The 15,269-nt window shown below is 41.7% G+C and overlaps 1 protein-coding gene across 4 annotated transcripts in view; it reads left to right on the forward strand.

Moving 5' to 3' along the window:
- LOC137274697 (stromal interaction molecule 1-like) overlaps nucleotides 1–7,106 on the forward strand; it is a 77,738-nt gene extending 70,632 nt beyond the window's left edge. For 3 of the 4 annotated variants that reach the window (XM_067808044.1, XM_067808042.1, XM_067808043.1), the window contains 3 exons: nucleotides 1,333–1,513; nucleotides 2,938–3,018; nucleotides 6,683–7,106. In XM_067808044.1, the coding sequence (XP_067664145.1) occupies nucleotides 1,333–1,513; nucleotides 2,938–3,018; nucleotides 6,683–7,100 (680 nt within the window). In that variant the 3' untranslated portion in view covers nucleotides 7,101–7,106. The remainder of the gene's footprint in view (nucleotides 1–1,332; nucleotides 1,514–2,937; nucleotides 3,019–6,682) is intronic. The other variant, XM_067808045.1, reaches the window with a different exon arrangement.
- The last annotated feature ends 8,163 nt before the right edge of the window (nucleotides 7,107–15,269 follow it).

A 15,269-nucleotide genomic window follows, 5' to 3' on the forward strand; every position in this document is an offset into this window, starting at 1 on the left:
TGCTAGACTCTGTGGATGTCTGGTGTATCAGAGAACCTTGACGTTCACCTGTAGTGTGGTGCTAGAGTCTGTGGATGTCTGGTGTATCAGAGAACCTCGACGTTCACGGGTAGTGTGATGCTAGAGTCTGTGGATGTCTGGTGTATCAGAGAACCTCGACGTTCACCTGTAGTGTGATGCTAGAGTCTGTGGATGTCTGGTGTATCAGAGAACCTCGACGTTCACCTGTAGTGTGATGCTAGAGTATGTGGATGTGTGGTGTATCAGAGAACCTCGACGTTCACCTGTAGTGTGGTGCTAGAGTCTGTGGATGTCTGGTGTATCAGAGAACCTCGACGTTCACGGGTAGTGTGATGCTAGAGTCTGTGGATGTCTGGTGTATCAGAGAACCTCGACGTTCACCTGTAGTGTGGTGCTAGAGTCTGTGGATGTCTGGTGTATCAGAGAACCTTGACGTTCACAGGTAGTGTGATGCTAGAGTATGTGGATGTCTGGTGTATCAGAGAACCTCGACGTTCACCTGTAGTGTGATGCTAGAGTCTGTGGATGTCTGGTGTATCAGAGAACCTCGACGTTCACAGGTAGTGTGATGCTAGAGTCTGTGGATGTGTGGTGTATCAGAGAACCTCGACGTTCATATGTAGTGTGGTGCTAGACTCTGTGGATGTCTGGTGTATCAGAGAACCTCGACGTTCACCTGTAGTGTGGTGCTAGAGTATGTGGATGTCTGGTGTATCAGAGAACCTTGACGTTCACCTGTAGTGTGATGCTAGGGTATGTGGATGTGTGGTGTATCAGAGAACCTCGACGTTCACCTGTAGTGTGGTGCTAGAGTATGTGGATGTGTGGTGTATCAGTTTGTTTCCTCTGGGCATGGTGGGGTAGCCAAGTGGTTGAAGCATTTGTTCATCATACCGAAAGGCCCAGGTTCGATTCCCAACAATATTCCCAACAAGGTACAATATGTGAAGCCTATTTCTGGTGTCTCCCTGCCATGATATTGCTGAAATATTACTGAAAGTGGCATGAAGCTGAATATCTATATAGTTCATAACCTAATAGTTCCCCTGTATACAAATGTTCACATGTTGCAGAATCTTTATGAATTCCTTGTGTTCTCACGCTTTTACTGATGACAACTGTCAAACATTTGTCTCTGCAGCATCTGAACCTTGTAAACACTTCCTCCACCATTACACATACATGAGGGGCAGTGGGGTAGTCTAGTGGGTAGAGCACTCGCTTGTCATGCCCAACACTTGGGTTCGATTTCCCACATGGGTTGTCACAAAAGGGTTGGCATGATGATCACTCAATCCTTTCTGTTTCCAGCATATAATCCTGCCTCCCAAAACAAACCGGGTGTTACTCGTCTGCGGACTGCTGCAAGTTCAGGCAGCACTGGTTCCTTGAGTCGGGTTGGACTCAGTAACAGTAGCTCCAGACAGTCGGACAGTCCAAGTCCCTCGGACCATGGGTCTGTTGGCCCCGTCTCATTTCACCTGGGAGAGAAGTAAGTCACATCCTCTTAAGGAATCTCGTAATTCTATAGCTTTGCATGACTAGTTACAATAGAACAGTCATGTGCCATTTGCTGGGTATGTCAGGATATTTTGTATTAAATAAGTTAAGGTTAGTATTTTGTGGAGCCATTTTTGATACTTTCCTGCTGCTGAATTTTCAAATTTCTGTGTGTTGTTATTCTAACTATATTGCGAGGAAACACTTTGACTAGATATTTATTCTGTAGTTCTTTGCACATGAATCATTCAAGAATGTTAAGTTGTTGCCTTCTAAATAAGACATTGTTCAATTCTTATATTTGGTATGTTCATCAAATAAAGTCTGACTGATCCTCAGTGAGCCACGGTAATAGTGCTAATGATGACAGTCACTGGATTGTCTGCTCTAGACTTTCATCAGTACCAGACAAACCAATCACTTGTCACTTGAAGTTGAATCTCCTGATGTAAGTGTTGGGATAAAGATAAGCAGGGCCACACTATGGTGGCCAAACCCAGCAGGTGGCATGTTACTTTTTTTAGGGTAGATCTACATTCAAGCAAGGTTTGAGGATCAGCTTCATATCAAATTTACCTGGCTTTCTCAATTTGGATGAGATTCAATTTTAGAATCTCTTCCCCGGCATAAAAAGTTGTAATTTTTACATTTACTTGTTTTTTAATATTTTCATATTTTTTTTATCATTCTCACAGTATCTTTAAAAATTTTTACTTTTTTTGTTTAATGTTTACAAATGGCAGGTCATTCTGATTATCAAAATTCACAGTTTCATGTTTAAATTTGTTGCTCTGAATAATAGCATAGATTGAATACAGATTACACAACTAAGTACATTATCTTACATTTACAATCTTACGTGGTAAGCTGTCAAGAAAATAGTTCCCTTGAATAGGACTTGAATCAGTCATGACATGTTTCTATGGTAAATCATCCGATGTTGTTGCAGGAACTGATAACAAAGGTATGTCCTCAGAAATCAGAATGGAATGACCTCATTTAATTTGGCATGCATGCTGACCCCCGAGCCAGGCTTGAGACTTGAAGTCCTCCCCTGGTACTGACATTAATACATTGCCTTGTGTGGCTGCTGACTGCTGCATCAGAGAGATCTGTGTAGATCTGTCCATGTACTAACCAGGATGATGAACACTATGTTTCCTATGTTATTATCACCATGTTAACAGTTATCATGCATCTGTATACATAATGGGTCCTCAGTATCACAATATTGGAAAATTACTTATTTGTAGAGACGGTCGCTGAGATTGGTTCCTTCTGACATATATACAGATGCATGATTAAGGAAACTAACCATTTTTATATATTATGCAATATAATTGCCATGGAAACAAGTATGCATGTATATAAAACATAAACCTTGTGTTTCATTGCTGCTAGGACATTTTTTCACAGCGACTACGCAAATGGAGATACCATGTCCGCCGCAAGGTCGAGATGGCAACTGTCTTTACGACTTCTCGCCGCGAGAAAAAAGTAAATTAATTCATTCATTATTGCCTGGAATGACAATGAGTGTTTTGTTTGAGTAGACTTGAGCCAACTCTTTGACCTTTGACCTTCCTGTTATTCTTCACATTTTCACTACAGTAGCCTATTAAAAAGAATTTCTCACCAAATTATTGTGAATAACAGCACTGCCAGGTATGTGCGTGATCTGGAAGATAGTACCTAGTATAAGTGTATGGTAGCATCAACACCTGTAGTGTTGCAGCCTGAAGTAGCAGTGCAACACACTATAGAGTTGCTGCACTGTATTAACTGTGTAGGTATTTCCAGGGACTCATTACACTACTGCTTTAGCCACTTCTCTAACTGTCCAGCACAGGAATATAGAAGAAGTACGCATTTCTCTGTAAATACAGCACAGGAATATAGAAGTAGGCATTTCTCTGTAAGTACAGCACAGGAATATAGAAGAAGTAGGCATTTCTCTGTAAGTACAGCACAGGAATACAGACGATTTAGGCATTTCTCTGTAAGTACAGCACAGGAATACAGACGAAGTAGGCATTTCTCTGTAAGTACAGCACAGGAATACAGAAGTAGGCATTTCTCTGTAAGTACAGCACAGGAATATAGAAGTAGGCATTTCTCAGTGACTTCAGCTGAGGAATATAGAAAACATAGGCATTTCTCTGTAAGTACAGTTCAGGAATGTTGAAGAAGTAGGCATTTCTCTGTAAGTACAGCTCAGAAATATAGGAGTAGACCTTTCTCTGTAAGTACAGCTCAGAAATATAGAAGTAGACCTTTCTCTGTAAGTACAGCTCAGAAATATAGAAGTAGACCTTTCTCTGTAAGTACAGCTCAGAAATATAGGAGTAGACCTTTCTCTGTAAGTACAGCTCAGAAATATAGAAGTAGACCTTTCTCTGTAAGTACAGCTGACGAGTATAGAAGAAGTAGGCATTTCTCTGTAGGTACAGTCTAGGGGTATAGGAGTAGGCATTTCTCTGTGGGTACAGTCTAGGGGTATAGGAGTAGGCATTTCTCTGTGGGTACAGTCTAGGGGTATAGGAGTAGGCATTTTTCTGTGGGTACAGTCTAGGAGTATAGGAGTAGGCATTTCTCTGTAGGTACAGTCTAGGGGTATAGGAGTAGACATTTCTCTTTATGTCCAGTTGTGGTATATAGAAGGGGTAGGCACTTCACTGTGGGTACAGTTGTGGTATATAGAAGGGGTAGGCACTTCACTGTGGGTACAGTCCAGGAATTTGGAAAGATTAGGCACAGAGAAGTACAGTCTTGGAGGACAGGAGTAGGCACTTCTGGGTACAGTCTAGCAATATGGGTGTAGGCACTTCTCTGTAAGTACAGTCTAGTAGGCTCTTGGAAGAGCTAGGTGAATGTTTTTTCTGCATGTTTCTATGTAGACTTTCCACTGGAGTATGAACTATCATTTAGAACGCTGTGTGTCGTTCAGCTACATAGATATTGTGTCAGCATGCAAACATTTATTTTGTGTATATAATGTGGTATTTTATTACTAAGGCTTCTATTATGTGTGATTAAATAGTATGTATATATATTGTGACAAATAATGGATCTTTCATTGAGTACAGCAACAATTCTGATTATATGGAGTGAAAATATCATTAGATGACTGAAACTTGTTGCTGGCAAGAATAAGCATTTGTGATGTGTGTTCTTTTATTTTCATGATGTTTTTCCTTAAAAACAAAGTACCATGACATTAAAAGTCAAAATAAAGTTATAGCTTGAAGTGTTCATTTATCAACCCGAATATCATAATTGTATATTATACATCTATCAATATTAATCATTGATATTATCATGTCAGATAGAGTAATTTAATAACCAAGATATATGAGTAATTAAATACAAGTATATAGTAAGATATGCTTTTTTTCCCAAGTAGAGACATTCATGAAACAGATCAATTTTCATTTCCTGCTGTTACATTGGAAGACAACTTGAGACAACTCATAACATGGGTTCAATATCCACCCATTCCTCTGTGTAACAAGTGCTCTGTGTTGACACTAGGGACCAGTGTTGTTTTCTGACATGTCTCCCACCCCAGTACCTGGATACACCTCTGTCCACACATGTCTCCCACCCCAGTACCTGGATACACCTCTGTCCACACATGTCTCCCACCCCAGTACCTGGATACACCTCTGTCCACACACGTCTCCCACCCCAGTACCTGGCTGCACCTCTGTTCACACACATCTCCCAATCCAGTACCTGAGTGCACCTCTGTCCACACACATCTCCCAATCCAGTACCTGGTAGCACTTCTGTCCACACACATCTCCCATACCAGTACCTGGTTAAACCTCTGTAAACGCACATCTCCCAATCCAGTACCTGGGTGCACCTCTGTCCACACACATCTCCCAATCCAGTACCGGAGTGTACCTCTGTAAACACACGTCTCCCACCCCAGTACCTGAGTGCACCTCTGTCCACACACATCTCCCACCCCAGTACCTGGTAGCACCTCTGTCCACACACGTCTCCCACCCCAATACTTGAGTGAACCCCTGTCCACATGTCTCCCACCCCAGTACCTGGCTGTTAAATATCCTGTAGTTACCCTTGCCAGGCCTCTTCAAAACAATGTCTTGCCTCCGCAACAACACTGTACAATACATTGATTCATCACACCACATCAAAGGTTTCCGTGATAACAAGGTCGCTCGACACAGATACATTTTCACTGTGCAACTGTACAAAATGTCTGCCAGAGAGCCAGTGTATTTTAGATATACTTTTTGGTTGGTTGTTTAAGATTCTGCTTGGTGAATAACCTCTCTTTGTTCTTGTGTCTGTCTTCTCTGCATGGTTTAGGGGTCAGGGCTTGAGGCAAGGGGCCAACATTAGACCACTGCATGTAAGTTGCTGTCCTCATCTCCAACTGTTGTGTGTCATGTAGATCCAGGCAGTCTGCTTGTCTAAACGTCAAGTAACTAATTGCTATAGAGTTATCTTCCTTTGCTTGCGTGCTGTTTTTCACACAGTCACCCACCAGTATGCTTGAGGCAGAGCTGACCACAGTGTACAGAGGTCCTGCTGCTAGAGGTCACAGGCCATTGTCAGGGTGTCATAACTCATTGTCAGACAGGTGCAAATATCCATGTCTGCTTCTCGACACAAATGTGGTGTGTGTTTGTACTGAGTGATGACTGGGAACAGATTAACAGATTTTTCATTGTCCAATGACCAAAATTGTTTGATGAATAAGAAAACAATAGATTTATATCAAATTCCAGAACAATTCTGTCAACGAGCATGCTTGTAGGTTGCATGCTTGGTAGCTCTGTGTTCTAACTTTGTTAAAAGCAGCTTTATTTTCATTTATTGCAGTAGATCTGCTTAATGTCTTCATCTTGCACAAACCTAACAGCAACCTGTGAATACTGTAGACAACATTAATGTTTTTCTATTCTCAGCAACACCCACGTGGTGTAAACCAGATATTTGTGGTCTCTCAAATCCAGTAACGTACTTCTCATATCAATCCCAACAGACTTTCTGTAGCAATTTCATCTTACATTCTACCGAAAGTGTAAATACTTTTCAGTGTGTCCAGTTCAATAGATTGATATTTAGCTGTGCCTGTCAGCAGGAAACCCAAAGTGAAGGTTTGAGTTTGTTTTGTGTGTTGCAGCTCCCAGCACCACCTCCATCCTCTCCATTCCCAGCCTCATCATGTTCTTCATCCCGGAGGAATCAACGGACATCACCTAGCAAGTAGCCCCATATCAGAATCTCCCACGGGTTCAGTGTCTGAGCAGATCAACTCATTAACTAGATCATTTGAAGAACGGGCGTACACATCAACTATTCCCCACTCACATTCATATCACATTTCCCCTGCAGAGTCAGAATCAAATATCAGCGGCATGACTCAGAGCTTGTCCACGTCTGCTCTAAAGAAGATGGCCGTGAATTCTGATGACTCGTCGCGGGAGTCGTCTGAAGACAAGGATATTGTTACTACCGGCGACTGTGATAAAAAGAAGAGGAAGAAGACATCTTTCTTCAAGATGTTGCGGAAAGGAGGAAATAAAACAAAAGCTTCTTAGCAGATACTCACGGCATTTATTGTCTTTCGGGATATCTAACTTTCATTCCCAGTTTGACCCTGGTTTGTTTGGTGTTTTTTTCTGGCGATTCACAAATAGAGGAAGGTTTTGCAAACATCCAAGCCACACTACACTTGTTTACAGCCTTGTATTCATTGCATTTATTTGTTTCTTTATAATTATGTGGACTGGAAGCTGGATATAGCAAGCTGGACCATCAGATCAACTTGATTTCTGCCACGTTGGATCTTCTCATGACTTTTTATATGCACGTTTTGTTAATGGTGATACTTAAGGTTGCTTGTCTATAGGGGTTCTCCCATTCGCTTTAGTTAATTATCACACTTACCTCCTTTTAGGTGATAACTGTTGACCTCTTGTGTTATAGCTGTGGACCTCACAGAGTCAACTAAACCATGTATGATATATGTTAGATGTCATTCTTTTTTAATCATGACACATTATAAATCTTATCTTATTTGAAGTTTTTGCAAGCTTCAATTTTTCCATTTTTCACTTTCCTGTTTGTTGCAAAAACACATATTTCAGAACAGGTTCAACATAGTGTAAATCTGTTGAAATAGATTGATGAAATGTGATGGTCAGATTGAGCATGGTGTCATTGAGCATGTGTGTGATCTGAGGAGGGAATGCCTCCATGGAAGACACTGAAGAAGAAAGGGCATTTCTTAAACAAGTCAGCATTCCATTCGTGCATGTAGATAAACAGCAGTTTTGAAGGTGTGACTGGTTTATTCAGCCTGAACATTTTGTGATATATTTTATTGATCAGAGTCCCATGAATAATCCAATATGGGCCCCAGTGTTGTGTGATATCAGCTGTGTAATTGCCTTGTCTTTCAGCCATCAACTTTGGCCTATGTCCCTTATAATGTAGTAATTCATTCTAGCCTGAAGACGCAGGCTGATGTGCAGCAATGGGGAACAACACAGCTTTAATATGGTGTAAAACACCCAGAGTGATTTCGTTGTTTTTTTTTTCAAAATGAATTTCTAAAATGTACAAGCCAGAATCAGGTGAAGTTAAGTAACGCTGGTTGCAGAAAGTGCCCGGATGGTTTACTACCAGCTTGACTCCTGAGAGTTTCTAGGACTTGAGTTCTGCCCCACAACGAAGCACATGAGACATGTGGTCTCACCTTAGGCAAGTGAGTTTGTTCAAAATTGCCTCTGTCCACCCAGCAGAAAATGGGTACCTGGTGGGATAAGTCATGTGACTATAACCTTCTAGCGCCTAGCAGGCAGCTTGGTTTATCCGGGGTAATAACATGCCTGCATTGACTGATAGCGCTATGAGTATTCACCTTGTTAGTGGAGTTAGGTGTGATATGAATGCAGATATTATAGAGTTCTCGACATGACTTTTGAGTGACCAGTCATAGAAAGGGAACATAAATCAGGTTATATTGCTGTGATTGTTGTGATGCGATGGTGATGATGCTACTTGTGAACACACAACCTACAATGAGTGCTGCAGCGCTGATATATCTCTGTAAGACAACAGGAAGCAGCTAGCTCAGTGTTTGATTGGGATTATAGAAACACGGTGAGTCAGAATGAAAGTTACACTTTAATGGATGACAACTTGTTGATTATTGCATACAGTGCAGTGACGACTGTGCTTCATGTGCTTCCACTAGTGTGATCAGTGCTCAGATGGCCATGTTGGTGTCTAGTCCAGGAACTGGTACATGGTAGAAGAATGATACTACATGTTTGTCTGCTTGATAGCTGTGATATGGTGGTGCACTCAGATTGGCATCCATTAATGGTGCACATTGAAATTTGCCTTAATGGTGTAATGTTTCATGTTGCATGTAGCTCCATCTTCATCCTTACTAGTAACAACCTTGATCATAATGACCTTCTCCCTAGCAACAGGATCCTTACTAGCAACAACCTTCACACACCACAACCTCTACCATAGCAGGCACCTTCTCAAGCCACAACCTCTACCATAGTAGCAACCTTCTCAAGCCACAACCTCTACCATAGCAACAACCTTCTTACGCCACAACCTCTACCATAGCAACAACCTTCTCAAGCCACATCTTCTACCATGGCAACAACCTTCTCACACCACAACCTCTACCATAGCAACAACCTTCTCACACCACAACCTCTACCATAGCAACAACCTTCTCACACCACAACCTCTACCATAGCAACAACCTTCTCACACCACAATCTCTACCATAGCAACAACCTCTACCATAGCAACAACCTTCTCACACCACAACCTCTACCATAGCAACAACCTTCACACACCACAACCTCTACCATAGTAGCAACCTTCTCAAGCCACCTCTACCATAGCAACAACCTTCTCAAGCCACAACCTCTACCATAGCAACAACCTCTACCAGAGCAACAACCTTCTCACACCACCACCTCTACCATAGCAACAACCATCTCAAGCAACAACCTCTAGCATAGCAACAACCTTCTCACATCACAACCTCTAGCATAGCAACAACCTTCTCACATCACAACCTCTACCATAGCAACAACCTTCTCACACCACAACCTCTACCATAGCAACAACCTCTACCATAGCAACAACCTTCTCACACCACAACCTCTACCATAGCAACAACCTCTACCATAGCAACAACCTTCTCACACCACAACCTCTACCATAGCAACAACCTTCTCACACCACAACCTCTACCACAGCAACAACCTTCACACACCACAACCTCTACCATAGTAGCAACCTTCTCAAGCCACCTCTACCATAGCAACAACCTTCTCAAGCCACAACCTCTACCATAGCAACAACCTCTACCATAGCAACAACCTTCTCACACCACCACCTCTACCATAGCAACAACCATCTCAAGCAACAACCTCTAGCATAGCAACAACCTTCTCACATCACAACCTCTAGCATAGCAACAACCTTCTCACATCACAACCTCTACCATAGCAACAACCTTCTCACACCACAACCTCTACCATAGCAACAACCTTCTCACACCACAACCTCTACCATAGCAACAACCTTCTCACATCACAACCTCTACCATAGCAACAACCTTCTCACACCACAACCTCTACCATAGCAACAACCTTCTCACACCACAACCTCTACCATAGCAACAACCTCTACCATAGCAACAACCTTCTCACACCACAACCTCTACCATAGCAACAACCTTCACACACCACAACCTCTACCATAGTAGCAACCTTCTCAAGCCACAACCTCTACCATAGCAACAACCTTCTCAAGCAACAACCTCTACCATAGCAACAACCTCTACCATAGCAACAACCTTCTCACACCACAACCTCTACCATAGCAACAACCATCTCAAGCAACAACCTCTACCATAGCAACAACCTTCTCACATCACAACCTCTAGCATAGCAACAACCTTCTCACATCACAACCTCTACCATAGCAACAACCTTCTCACACCACAACCTCTACCATAGCAACAACCTTCTCACACCACCACCTCTACCATAGCAACAACCTTCTCACATCACAACCTCTACCATAGCAACAACCTTCTCACACCACAACCTCTACCATAGCAACAACCTTCTCACACCACAACCTCTAGCATAGCAACAACCTTCTCACACCACAACCTCTACCATAGCAACAACCTTCTCACATCACAACCTCTACCATAGCAACAACCTTCTCACACCACAACCTCTTCATAGCAACAACCTTCTCACACCACAACCTCTACCATAGCAACAACCTCTACCATGGCAACAACTTTCTCACGCCACAACCTCTACCATAGCAACAACCTCTACAATAGCAACAACCCTCTCATGCCACAACCTCTACCATAGCAACAACCATCTCAAGCCACAACATCAAAGCTTGTTCCTCACCAATCACGTTCTCATTAGCAACAGTTTCTCCAACAACAACCACTGTACCCAATAGGAACTATCAGCTGTTTGTTTATGATCTTTTATGACTCCAGTTGTACTTGTCAGAGGGCTACACTGTGTATCCAAGTTGTACTTGTCCAATGGCTACACTGTGTAGTTATGTTATACATGTCTGAGGGTTACACTGTCTAGCCATGTTGTACTTGTTACACCTGCCTGCTTGCTTCCCCAGTTATGTTGTTATATGTACGTTTTGTTCCACTGTTGTACATACTTCTCTCACTATGTACACACCCATGCTTCACACATGGTGGCGCAGTCCTTAATCTTGCTGCCAGACCCCTTGCAGTTAGAGGGGCCTGGCAGCAAGACGCTTATGTCTTGCTCGTGGTTGCCAATGGGTACGAAGGTGGTCTGGTCCCAGAGAGGATCTGAAGACATCTAAACAAGTAGCTTTATGAACACTATTCAGTTCTGTTTGTATCAACATATTTACTTTTGTTGAATGTACATCTGTATGTATTTGGTTCTTGTTTAGTCATACTCTTTGTCAACACTGTTCATGTATATATGTATATACTCAGTATGACTGACAATGACAGTGGACATGTGTGAATATACTAGGCCCCATATGAAACAGTTCATTTCTTTGTATGTGTAATGGATGTTGAATCAGTTATGTTTGTTGAATCTTTGTAAGTAGGAACATCACTGCTTTTAGTCTATTTCTAGATATATTTGTCTTTTAGTTTTTAGTGTAGGCAGCCTGTGATGGTTTATGCTGTTGGATAAATACATTGTGTTGACTTCTGAGTTAATGGCTAGCTATTTGAGGTCATGAGATCAGTGGAATATTTAGCATTTCCATTTGAAGTGGAGAAGTTTGTCAGGGCTTTTAGGAAGCCTTCATTAATAATCTCATCTTACTTCCATGTGACAATGTCTCTTATACCCTGTCACAAAGCTAAAACCCAAATATTTACAAGTCAGTGAAAGTCACAGACAACTGGATAACCTCAGCTTTATCAGCCTTTTTGTATCAGATCTCATCTGGTGTCCAATTTAGTCCCCATTTCAAGTCTTTGCATGGTTATACTAGAATGGGCACATACTGAACATCAACTGTCCCAGCCACGACGGGAGTCTTCTGTCTGGACAACAACCACACACAGGAGTTGAGATTTGTTGCTCCATTCTATTCTGGTGTGTCTTAAAAACCATAACAGCTTTCTGCAGGTTTGCTTTTAATTTTTTATTGATCTTCTGTGTGCAATATTGTTTTAGGTGGGAGACTTTCCTTCATGTTCATAACTTTTAGCACTTTTGTCCATGTTTAATGTCAGAAGAAGTCTTGTCAGCAACAACTGGCACTCCTTCAGCTACATTTCTCTGTCATTCACATCTGAATTTTTAAAGTGTTAAATCACATATGAAAATCAGTATAGTTTTTCCTAAATGTTAGGATTGAATGGGAAACATTTGCAAAAAAATATCATTTTGAGGGAAAAAGGATCATGAATAAGTTATCCACACTGAACCTGTTACTTGAGTTGTTATCTAAATTACACTTGAAACTTGTACCATGGAATCAGGGTAGATTTTCGTTGTCCTCCAAAACTGTATCAGCTATTTCTTTATTTCTATAGATATGAAGAACCTTGAAATCAAACAGTGTGTCACTTGTGACAGAGTACACGCCTGCGGTATCCTTGACAACGTGAGCACCATGCTGGCTGATTGTATGTGATGTCAGTTGCTGTCACTTGTGGGACACTTTTGGACTTGTTGACAAGGGTCAGAAGTAGGGGAAGCTTCAACTGTTTCCTTCAAGCCTCTAGATGTCTAGCTTCAGTATTGAAGACAATGTGACATGGTCTGAGTATTGATGGACTACAGAGCTCACCCACTCTTTACATAGCCCCAGACTCAATTCAGTTGTTTAGCGTTGCATGTTTCCATTATATATTATAAATACAGTTCAGTATTTCATAGAAACATATTTGTGTGTTTTCTTGTTTTAGTTGATAGCATTTCTGTGTTGAAGGCTTCCAAAAGAGCAGTACCAATGGAGATGTTCCCCTGTCAAAATTATGCATTCCACTATTGAACCTTTGTAACGTGTATGATGCCACATACACAGCAGTGCATGTGAATGCCCTAACACCTCTGTATGTATAATCAAACATAAATATTTCAATGTCACAGAGTGATATTTTCCACCGGTATCCCCCTTTCATTCACCATGTTCATTCTAGTCATCACCTGAATATATACTGAGCCAAAAAAGAAACTTCACAAAATGTAATTTTTAAAAGTAATGAATAATTTTTCCCTGATGATAAATCTATGTATCCGAAATGGGATCCATATCTTTCGACTCTAGAAAAACGTGACCAAAACCCACTCAAACCCATCCATGACATTAGTGCCAAATCAGGTTTTGCACGTGCAGTCAGTCATGTGATCTTCACATCGAAGTTTTCTTCATTTGCATATGTTTGCATTGGCCTCAAGAATTTAAAAAAAAAACACTTTTAAACCCAAAGTTCTAATTGTACTTTAAATGCCACGATTGTCAAATGTGCAACATGAACGTGCCTTTAGCATGTTGCAAGCAGGAAGATCAGTTCTTGACGTCGCAAGAGCAATGGGATGCAGCTGTCTTACTGTGTATGGCTTGCGAGGTCATCTACAACAAACTGGCACCACTTCTGATTGCCCAGGGTCGAGTCATCCACATGTGATGTCACGAGCAGAAGACCATCAAATCTCTGTTCTTAACGTCCATATTGCGGGCCAATATTAATGCCGTTTCACCAACATCAGTGTCTGCTGGACCCAGAGAGACTAGAATCGAGGTGTCTTTGGCGATGAATCCAGGTTTACCCTCAGATTCGCGGATGGCAGGAATAGAGTTGTTGTGTAGAGGAAGTCGACAAATACGGGGCCGGAAGTTGCATGGTGTGGGGTGCTTTCTGTTTGAACAACCATTCCTGACTTCTGGTCAGCCATGGAAACCTCTCAGCTGCTCCTTACTGCAGCCAGGTGCTCACCCCTGAACTCATTCCTTTCATGGCAGCTCGTGGCCCAGGTCTACAGTTCCAACATGTTCCATAATGCTCTGCCGCATACCGTGATGTTGACACAAAATTTCCTTCAAAACACCGGAATCAACGTCATGGACTGGCCATCGAGGTCCCCTGACCTTAATCCAATAGAGCATATTTGGGATGCACTTGGGAGAAGACTTCTTGGTCTTAGATACCAACCTCAGTATTTGTAAGAGCAATGGCGCAGAATCCCCAACCACGTGTTCACACGCATCAGGCAGTCGATGAGGAGACAGTGTTTGGCAGTGGTGGATGAGCAGGGCAGCCATACACAATAATAAACTGAGAAATTTTGAATTTATATTCTTGTGACTTGACATTCTGTATATCCATGTTTTGGAATGGCGGTGTAGCCTAATGGAACGGATTGTGGCACTGTTAGTGTATCGAGTACAGAACACAGTTCTCAGCAATGAAATAATAACAATTTAAGCATCCTACCATCTCCTGTTCTTTTATAGTGCCCTGAAGAAAGAATGTGAAGTTTCTTTTTTGAATCAGCTTATATTCCTCTTATGGTAAGGATGAGTTTTCAACTTTTCATGTTTCTTTAACTGTATCTGAACATACTGAAACATCTGACCATCTGACATCATGCCACTCAAACATATTTCCTTACTGTCAAAATAGAGGGGAGATACAGGCAGAAGTCTTACCATTTCCTTTGGAGCAAATGAAACAAGGAGAAAACATGGAGGCATATCCTATGTGTGGGGTATCCAATGATGTAAGCTTAAGTACTACATTTATTCAACAGGAGCGTCTTTATGACCAGTGTTAATTGTCTACTTCAGGGAGCTCTGTTTCCACTTCACCTGTCAGAGTTCAATGTGCACCATCTTAATCTTCAGTGACATGGTGTTACTCTTCCAGCTTACTGTTGTCAACATTCCAAAACAGATATATTATTTGTTTGAAAACAAGGTAAAATTGTGCCAAGTTCGCATGACATAAGGGATCAGTTGGGTAGTCTAGTGGTTAAATGATGGCACCACTTGCTCGTCATGCTGACGACTCATGTTTTATTCCCCACATGAGTACACTGTGTGAAGCCCATTTCTGGTGTCTCCGTCATATTGCTGGAATATTGCTAAAAACTTGGTAAAACTAACCTGACTGTCAGGAGATCGCATTCGTCAGACATGATATTGTTTATGTGCTCATACGTTTACAAAAC

The sequence above is a fragment of the Haliotis asinina genome, chromosome 2 (assembly GCF_037392515.1).
Source record: "Haliotis asinina isolate JCU_RB_2024 chromosome 2, JCU_Hal_asi_v2, whole genome shotgun sequence".
In the NCBI taxonomy this organism is placed as follows: Eukaryota; Metazoa; Mollusca; class Gastropoda; order Lepetellida; family Haliotidae; genus Haliotis; species Haliotis asinina.